Genomic DNA, 10,270 nt, shown 5'->3' with positions numbered 1-10,270 from the left:
CCCTCCCTCCCTCCTTCCCTCCTTCCCTTTCTTCCTGTTTGTTTTATTTTTAAACAGGAATATTCTATTTCAAAGGCTGGTCTGGAAAGCACAGAGATCTACCTGCCCCTGTGTCCCAAGTGTGGGGATGACAGGCCAGCACCCCCACACCTGGCCTTCATCTTCTTTTTAGATTCTTTTCTAACACTATGTAAAGTGTAACAAACTGCATATTTATTTGGATCTTGCAAATCTGTTGAATTCTTTTGTTCTTTCCAATTGTTTTTAGTAATGTTTATGGTTTTCCACATATATGCTCATATCATTTGGAAGCAGATGGTGTTAATTCTTCCTTGCAATTTGGATGCATGCTAGTTTGTTCATTACTTAGTTTTGTTTTTCTTGGCTAATTCCTCTGTCCAGGACTGCAAATACTATGCTGGGTAGAAATGGTAAGAGTAGACACTTTGGCTGCTTAATTTTAGAAGAACTCAGTCTTCTTACAGACAGTTTCACCTATGTGGTGTCTTAGTGGCTTCTAGCATCTTGAGGGAGAGCCTGTTGCTTCTTTGTTTTTAACCAGAAACGATGCTAGATTTGGTGAAGTGATTATTTTTGGCTTTATAGAGATTATTGTGCAGTTCTTTTTTTTCCTCCTTCATTTTATTTATATATTTATTTATTTTATATATTTATTTATTTGTATTTGTATTTATATATTTGTTTTATATATTTATTTATTTGTATTTGTATTTATATGTTTATTTTATATATTTATTTATTTGTATTTGTATTTATATGTTTGTTTATATTGATTGACCCATTGAATAATTGATTAATCAATCAGTTGGCTAATTGATGCCTGTAACTAACCTTTGCATTGATGGAACAAATTCTTCTTAGTTGTCTAGTCTGTGGGTTTACTGTTGTTCATAGTGTTCTTGTAAAAATGTGTTTCATTTTCTGATCTTAGTTTTAGCCTGGTCTCTTTCTTTCCTCAGACAATCTAAAGTTTGTTGATTTTTGAGGATATTTGTAAAGAACCACTGGGTTTTTTGGTGCTGTTGTTGACGCTAATGATTTCTTTTTCCCTACACTAGTTCATTGCTCTCAGTTCTAATTCATACTTTATTTATAAAGTTTTAGAATAGAAGATTAGATTATGAATTTTTAGATCTTTTTTTTTAAATGAAGTCATTTATTGCTAGGAATAGTACAGCTTTTGCCATAGCCTATAAATTTCAGTACATGGTCTTTTCAGTCATCTCAGATTATTTTCTAATTTCCTTGACATTTCTTCTATGGCTTGTTAATTTAGAAATATAGTGTTAACATACCCAATATTTGTGAATGTTTTCAATTCCTTTCTTCTGTGATCTCTAATTTTATTTCACTGTGTTTTGAAGATACCGTACAGGGAGTTTCAGGCATTCTGATTTGTTGACACCTCCTTTGTGACTGTCCCATACATACTTGAGACTGTTGATTCTAGTATTGTCATGTATTTCCCATTCTCCTTAGGGTAGAATCCAAAATTACTCAGTAAATTTACTATATGTAGTAGTAAATTCCTACATCAGCTAACTCTACCCAGCAGATCTGACAGCCTTTACTCTTGTTCTTGTTCAGGGGATATTTTTGACTGATGTATTTATATATAAGCTTAATTATTATAATCTCAGTAATGAATGTTTTGAGAGTATGTGGAAAAATTACAATGTATGTTTATAGGAAGTTTTAAAATATATTGGAAAAGCTTGTATATAAGTGTTCAAAGCAGCCTTCCTCAAAATAACCCTACAAGATTATCAGACACATGGATAAACAAATATAGTATATCCGGTCAGTGAGATATTATTCAACCCTTAAAAGACATGAACTCTGATGCATCTACACTGTAGAAGAACCTTGAAAATATTGTTAAGTAACAGAAGCCAGTCATGAGGACCACGTAATACTGTGCAATTCCATCATAGCAACAGAAAACCAGGGCAGATGAGATGGCTCAGTGAGAAAAGGTGTTTGCCGCCAAGCCTGGAGAGCAGAGTTCTGAGTTTCCTCCCTAGGACCCATCCAGTAGGAGAGAGCTGACCTGTAAGTTGTCCTCTGATCTCTGTGTGCATACCATAACACTCATGATCAGATACATATGCACAAGAGACAAATAAGTAAAGATGAAAGAATTTAAATCCAAGAAAATACATTTTTATACAGCTTTAACTAAAATAGAATCGTATCACTGCCCCCTCTTCCCTTTCCTCCCTCCAGAAGAATCAATTTCTAAAATATAGACATAGCTATAGACAAAAAAATAGAAATCTTATTTTGAAATACTATTTCTATCATTTATTAAAAAATAAAGATCAGCCGGGCGGTGGTGGCGCACACCTTTAATCCCAGCACTTGGGAGGCAGAGGCAGGCGGATTTCTGAGTTTGAGGCCAGCCTGGTCTACAGAGTGAGTTCCAGGACAGCCAGGGCTACACAGAGAAACCCTGTCTAAAAAAAAAAAAAAAAAAAAAAAAACAAAGTCCAGACTGAAGAAAGCGGGAATGACTAAGGCTTACGTTCATCCGTTGTTGGAATGTTTGGTATGAAGTGGATGGAAAACCAGCTATTTTGCTCATTGGCAAATCGGAGCACATCTGGATTTCATATTGCTGACTGTTATCGTGGATTTTTTTTTTTTATACCAGTTTAGATGAACAAGATAAAGCCTTTGCTCTGGGGCTGTGCTCTTGCCTTCACTGAAACTGCAAGGGCTGTTTGCTAGCAGTTTTTATTGTTACTAAAGAGTGTGGCTAGAAGCAATTCATCAATAATTGTGCTAAACCTTCAATCGATTTGGATTTTGATTGTTGGTAATGGTGGAAGGTCACAAAAAGCAGAAGTGTTGCTTACTCAAAACAAATGTAAAAGTAAAACAGATAAGATATTCCATTGAGAAATATTGTAAGATGTTTGAATTGCAGTTACACTCCAGAACTATGAGTTGAGTTGTCTATGCCAAAACAACACAGCCATCAGCAAAGAGCATTGATGTTCCCCACTGTGTTCAGTGTCCAGTGGGAGAGTCTACAGTGCAAACCCAGATTAGTACCTTCATGTCCTAACACGTCAGACAACATAACAAGGTGTTGGTGAGATCCTTAAAATGAGAGCCCAGACCCAAGGCATCATTCGTTCATTCTTCACTTGTTCTTCCTCGCTGTAGAAGCAACAATAATCTAATTATACATGGTGTTCTTAAAAAGGAGTGTTTTAGGGCTGATACTAGAAGCTCTGTGTTGTCTCTCAGTGTGGTAAAATTCAGTTGCCTCTTTGTTCTTAGGGATAAATTGAGTTGACCTTGAAGACCTGTCTGTGTTTGATGTTAGGTCAAAACATAATGTATGTTAGTTGGTTAACTAGAATTTATCTGCCTGTACAGAACTTGAGTTGATACTTCCTTCCAGTACAGTTTACATACATGCTTTATTCTAAGGGGCTACAAAGAATTTAACATAATGAAAAACCCATTAGCATGGGTTGGGCCTGAGGAGATGGATCAGCTGTTAAAATGCTGTCTACAAAAGCAGTGAGCTTGAGGCTCAGAGTTCAGATCCTTACAACCATGTAAACACTGGGTGTAGATGGCAGCCCACCTGTAGTCCTGTACTGGAAAGGGTGAGACAAGGCATCTCTAGAACGAGCTGGCTAGCTAGACTAGCTGTGTGGATGAGCTCGGGTTCAACTGAAAGACCTTGCCTCAATGAACAAGGTGAAGAACAATCCAGGAAGACGCCCTCAGGAGACACACACACACATACACACGCATACATGTACGCATGCACAAGCACACACATGTAAGTCTTCCCACATATATATGGGCATATATACAGAGATATGCACAAAACTCATGCAAGTATATCATATACACATAAAAAAGGAAGACAAAAGCTTAAGCTTCAGAATCTGGCAAAACTAGGATTAAATGCCTATAGATTCCATAACTATAAAACCCTTACTGTGAAGTGTTATGATAACACTTGGAATTGAGAGGTTGAGGGATGGCCCCAGGGTGTTGAAGAGATGCTGCTAGCTGTGATAGTCTTGATGATACCTTGGGCAGTGATTTGCAGAAAATGAATGTGGGTTCTTGCTAGCAGCTCTCTAGCTGACCTGCTGTGGTAGGATAAGGATAAGTAGATGTTACTATGCCTTATTTGAATAAGATGCTGTGAGCGTTTATTGATTACCTTAATAACTATCTTGGTACCAGATTAGGTTTGGTTGAATAGAAGGCATGACCTCTGGGCATTTGTTGTATATCAGCTGCCGGTTTTTGTGTATTATTAGTTAGGATCAAATTTGGCATTCCCCCTGGGATGGCTTCATGAGTTGTTGTTGCAAGGGAAGGTTGGTCTACTGTTGAGTGTTCATTCTGAGGATGAGGTCATGATCTTCAGGGTTTGCATACTGATCAAGTCCTTTCCTCTCACTCTCTCCTTAGTCCTAGCACACAGCCCACAGCCCACAGCCCACAGCACACCGCACACCGCACACCGCACACCGCACACCACACACAAACCACAGCACATAGCACACAGCACACAGCACACAGCCCACAGCCCACAGCACACAGCCCACAGCCCACCGCACACCGCACACAGCACACAGCACACAGCCCACAGCACACCGCACACCGCACACAGCCCACAGCACACCGCACACAGCCCACAGCCCACCGCACACCACACACAGCACACAGCACACAGCACACAGCCCACAGCACACAGCACACCGCACACAGCACACAGCACACCGCACACAGCACACAGCACACAGCACACAGCAACGGCTGTAAACAAAGCTGCTCTTTGCTAAGCTGCTTCCATCTGCACTGCCATCAGCCATGTAGGAGGTACTCGGGACAGGAGGTACTCAGGACAGGAGGTACTCAGGACAGGAGGTACTCAGTAAGCACGCTCATTTCATTGACTGACAAGACCTTACAAACTCACTGCTCTGGAGTACTTAGGGGCTGAGTTTTTTTTTTTTTTCTGCAAACACTCCTTTACTCCGCCCTTTATCTGAAGCAACTGTGTACCAGAATCCCTTGGAGGCATTACTAATAAAGAGTAAACACGCTTAACAAGAGGGAGGCACTGCCCCGTGTAAGGGATGGAACTAGCTAGGGGGAAAGGCCAACCTGCTGTAATGAAAACATTCAAAACTATTTCTGCCAAAGTAAAACAGAAGTTTTGTGACAGCCCAGCCAGTTGGGCCTGGGTTAGTTCGTTCAAAGGACAGCTTCCCACCCCGGTGCTGGGCCAGCCAGGCTGATACGCCTCACCCATTGGGTCTCTTGCTTTCCCTACTTCCAGTTCACAGGTCACAGTGGAGGCAAAGTCTGGAGAAAGTGATTTGTTCATGAATTGAGATGATCCACACATCTCGACCCATCCACATCCCCAGTATCTTGACTGTAGACATTGCCATGCCTAGCCACAAAGGAGGCTGGAGCCATAGCCTCTTGCCAAGCCAGCCGAACTGCAGTCAGGAGAATAACAGTGATTCAGAATGAAGTGTGTAACATGTTGGGCGACGGTAGTATCATGGAGGAAAAGAAAGCAGGGGATGGGGGATGACACCCTAGGAATTGCTACAGCATCTTTTGTTTGAGGAGCAGCATCACCCAGCAAGGGACAGCTGAGGAAGAGCAGACAGACACAATGACAGGTGGGAAGACTTGGGAAATATAGCAGTCACTTTGCCCATCCCTATGACCCAGTGCCTGGAAAAAAAAGCAGCTTAAGGAGGAAGTGCTTATTTGGGTTTGTGACAGGGATGCAGTCCACCAAGGTGCAGAAGGCCTGGCAGTGGGAACAGCTCCCCACAGCATGAGGCTACTCGTTCACATATTAGTAAGTCAGAAAGAGAAAGGGATGCTGCTGCTTAACTGGATGTCTCCTTTTTAAGGACCAGAACCTGGGATAGTATTGCCCACAATCAGGATGGATCTTCCTCAGTCCTTTCTGCAAACACTCTTAAAGGCAACCCCACAACTGTGCCTCATGAATGTCCTATGTGTTTCTTAATTCAGTTGACAGTCCAAATCAGCCATCTGATGAGAGAAATGGATTTTCTTTTAGGAGAGATGGGCATGACTGCCAAGCCTGTCTGACTCTGTTAGGCTCCAGTGTACCTCCTCCCCATGGAGACAGCTAGTGACCGTGGGCCATGTGAACCTGATGTGTCTAGATTGCAACCCACAGGCTGGGCACAGCCAAGAATAGCTATGAATGTGGTCCAACAACAACAACAACAAATCATAAACTTGCTTAGTAACTGGATTACATCGTTGGGGGGATATGACCATGTGGGGTGACAATGAGGTGTCACAATGTAACAAGGTTGGATGCGCCTGGAAGCATTTGAAGTCCAGGCTTGCAAAGGGTGTACTGATCTGTTGCTGTCACTCTCAGGTACCAGCAAGGTGAACCTGGTGAAGATCTCATCCACCGTCTCCAGCCCTCGGGACACTGCCCTGGCTGCTGTCATCTGCAGTGCTCTGGCCACAGTGCTGCTAGCCCTGCTCATCCTGTGTGTCATCTACTGCAAGAGGCAGTTCATGGAGAAGAAACCCAGCTGTAAGCGCTCTTCCTTCTGTCTTATTGTGAAATGAGCATGTTAGCATTGTCACACAAGAGTTCACAAGAGACCTGGCTAAGACCTAAGACCTAAGACCAGCTATTTAAAATACAAGACACAGGAAAACAAGCCTCTTGAGGAATTTCAGAGCCTTGCAGGGATGCTGGCGAGGCTGTGATGTCCCAAGGCTACAAGGCAAAAATAAAAATTGTCGATACCCTATACTCTTAACAAATTATTTTAAACTATGTGTGCCTCTGCAGAAGAAGAAACAGGCATTTCTCAGCTTGACATTATTAGGCTCGGTTTTTCGATTTCATGACGGTTTGAAATATTATCTCTTAAGCCACTCTGCTTCTGACTTTCAGCCCATATGCAGGAAATTATGTAGACACTGGTGTGAAACAGGCTGGGCTGAGGTTAAGTGGTAGAGCACTTGTCTATCATGTGCAAGGCCCTGGGGTTTAATTCTCAGCACACACAAAAATGTCAGGGTTGGAAACTAGAGAGATGGCTCAGTGGTTAAGAGCACTGGCTGCTCTTTAAGAGGAAGCTTCAATTCCCAGCATCCACACAACAGTTTATAAGGGTCTCTAGGTCCACTCCCAGGGAGTGGACTCATGCCCTCTCTGACCTTCATGAGCACCAGATATGCATGTGGTGCACAGATATACATGCAGGCAAAATATCCTTACACATAGAATAATAAAAAAATGTTTAAGTGTGTGTGTGTGTGTGTGAGGGGGTGTAATGACAAAGGCTTTGTATTGCTTGTGTTTGCCCACTGGAGGCTCACAGAAGTATTATGGTTCAGATTAAGTTATTCTAGACCAAGCACTAATGTTTGGAAGGTTGGCGTACAGATTGTCTTCAGAGTGTCTTGGGGTACACGGAAGGAATACATGGGATAATGGTGTTGACTCTTTAAAAATACAAATGTAGGGGTGGTGCCTGGCTTCCTATGGATAAATGTTGACTGTGGATCTCTCCTCTCCACTAGGGTCTCTCCGGTCACAGGACATTCAGTACAATGGCTCTGAGCTGTCATGTTTTGACCAGCCTCGGCTCTGCCACTGTGCCCATAGAGCGTGTTGTCAGTATCACCGGGATTCAGCCCCGACATTTGGTGAGTTGGGACATGAAGGGCCCAGAAGAACCAGGAGTACAGTATGGGACAGTAGAGCCAGGGATTGCCAAGTCGAGCTTTTATTCTTCAGAATGGGTGGCAGCGGGTCACAGGCTGATTTTCCAGTCATAGCTGACCCGCCTCCATGACTTCTCTCTGCTGCCTTTGGTTTGGGTGTTTCAGGTCTCTTCATTTGGAGTCAGTGTCACTTGCAGTCACTTGTTCCTGCTGTGTAGAGGTGGGCTGCCTTCTGAGTGCATGAGTCAGGGTTACTGTTTCTGTACTGGAACTCCATGACCAAAAGCAGCCTGGGAGGAAAGGGTTTATTTGGCTTACATATTCACATCGGAGTCCATCAAGGGAAGCCAAGGTAGAAACTCAAATAGTACAAGAACCTGGAGGCAGGAGCTGATGCAGAGGCCATGGAGGGGTGCTGCTTACTGGCTTGTTCTTCATGGCCTGTTCAGCATGCTTTCTTATAGAACCCAGAACCACAAGCCCAGGATGGAACCACCCACTGTAGTCTAGGCTGTCTACCACCAACCATTCAGTAAGAAAATGTGCTTTAGGCTTACAGACCCAGCTTATGGAGGCATCTTTTCAATTGATGCCCTCTCCTCTCAGAGGACTCTACCTTGTGTCAAGTTGGCATAAAACTAACCAGTACACCTTAGTTACCTGGTCAAGTCAATCCACACACTAGTGTGTCTGGACAGAAGGAAAAGAGAGGTCCACATCAGGGTCCAGCCTTGCCTGCCTCTTGGCCTGTTGCTGGAAATAGCCATTAAGGAAAGTTGACACAGGTGGAAATGTACCTCTGACCCAGGCAGGCAAAGGTGACATGACTCCACCCCTAGCTCTTTGTCATTGACCAGAGGTTTCTACTTCATGTCCTACTGTAGTCCTCAGTAGATGACCTCCTGCACACAAACTCCAGGTGGCTTCTGGTATACTTCTGGTGGCAGTCTGGCCCAGTATCCCTGAGTTTCTGGATCATCTAGATATAGTGCCTATGACACTACCAAGTCATCTCTTGGGCACTATTGTCTACTTTGTTACTCATATTCCAGGGTGGTTGGACTGGCCTCTTGGAATCACCCAGTGTCTCTTAGTTGTAGAATGGACCAACTTGGTCTGATACGTCATACACGGGATAAGAATGTTTCACCCTTGTCCCCTCCTTCCTGACTGGTCACATTGTATAGCCCAGGCTGGGTTAAGTTGTCTGTCCTCTTGCTTTAGTGTGAACACCAGTGTACAGTTTGTATTTGACCTTTGAGTTCCTCCTTCTGCTAAACAGTCACCCAGAGGGAACCAGCTACCTTTCCAAGGAGAGCAAGGCTTAGCTGGAATGAACAAGAAAGTTCAGGAAAAACGAAAGCCCCTGCCTCACGCTTGTCTGCCTTTCTCAGGGCCTGTTCACCTGATTCCGTCCTTGTGCTGTGAGGAGACCCACAGCTCTGGCCGAGCTGCGCTTGGCTGTGGGCTGCATTCTACTGCTACCCTTCAGGAGAGGTAACTGCCCTTCTAGTCAACAGTGTCTACTCCTGTTTGCAAACATGTATCCTCCTGATTTACCAGCTTTGTGTTAAACTGTAGGGCTCTGCCTCTGAAGCATTACCAATGACTTCTTTGAACCTGAGAGGAGAGAGTCTCCTGCAGGGATTGCAAGGAGCCAGAGGTCACTGATAACCACCTTCTGGCACTTTCACCCCATTCCCTTCATTTTTTTGTCTTACATTTTTCTATTTTTATAAGATTTTAAAGTATATATGTGTGTTTTTGTGTGTAAGCATTCGTACACAAGTACAGGTGCCCTCAGAGGCTGACAGGGTCAGATCCCCGTGGAGCCGGTGTCACAAGAGGCTGTGAGTCTCCCGATGTAGGTGCAGGGAACTGAGCTCCGGTCGCAGGAGCAGTGTGTGTATGGCTTAACTGCTCGGCTCTCTCCCCGGCTTCTAGTCCTGACATTTGTTATTTCATAGTCACAGCTCACTCTTCACAGTCTGCTCGCATACTGTTCCAGAGCAACAACCACGAAAACTCAGTTAAGACTAAGAAGATGCAGCCGTTAGACAATGGATATGCTTATATTAATTAGAAATAGGTATAGAGATCAATTTTAAGGTCGATGGAGTAGCTTCAGTAGCCTTACTGAGGCAAATTTAAAACAATAGTTAGCACTGGAATTCCTAGTATATCGGTATTACAGCTACAGACTTAAAATAATAGCCGAAATGCTCTTCTGTAGTAATGATTTTCGTCACTGTACGGTACTGACAAGCTTTTTGGATGTGTGTTTAGAAACACAGCTTCTGTGGGGGACACGATGCCAGCCTTCTTTGGGTCTGTTTCCCGTTCCATCTGTGCTGAGTTCTCTGATGCCTGGCCTCTGATGCAGAATCCTCTGGGTGGTGACAGCTCTCTCTGTGACTCTTATCCTGAACTCACTGGAGAAGATATCAATTCCCCCAATCCCGAAGATGAAAGCTCAACATCTCTGGATTCCAGTGGTGGCCAGGATCTGGCTGGG

At 43.5% G+C, this 10,270-nt stretch overlaps 1 protein-coding gene across 1 annotated transcript in view; it reads left to right on the top strand.

Moving 5' to 3' along the window:
- The window catches only part of Tnfrsf19 (TNF receptor superfamily member 19), a gene marked incomplete at its 3' end in the record, with an annotated part of 80,720 nt that extends 70,456 nt beyond the window's left edge, over positions 1 to 10,264 (top strand). Inside the window, exons 6-9 of the mRNA XM_028758848.1 lie at positions 6,446 to 6,610; positions 7,612 to 7,737; positions 9,150 to 9,252; positions 10,042 to 10,264. Coding sequence (XP_028614681.1) covers positions 6,446 to 6,610; positions 7,612 to 7,737; positions 9,150 to 9,252; positions 10,042 to 10,264 — 617 coding nt within the window. The remainder of the gene's footprint in view (positions 1 to 6,445; positions 6,611 to 7,611; positions 7,738 to 9,149; positions 9,253 to 10,041) is intronic.
- Between the last annotated feature and the right edge of the window lie 6 nt (positions 10,265 to 10,270).

Source organism: Grammomys surdaster, unplaced genomic scaffold (genome assembly GCF_004785775.1).
Source record: "Grammomys surdaster isolate TR1022 unplaced genomic scaffold, NIH_TR_1.0 126219, whole genome shotgun sequence".
NCBI classification, from domain to species: Eukaryota; Metazoa; Chordata; class Mammalia; order Rodentia; family Muridae; genus Grammomys; species Grammomys surdaster.
Note: the sequence above shows the minus strand (reverse complement) of the source record. Positions and strands in the feature narration are given on the sequence as shown.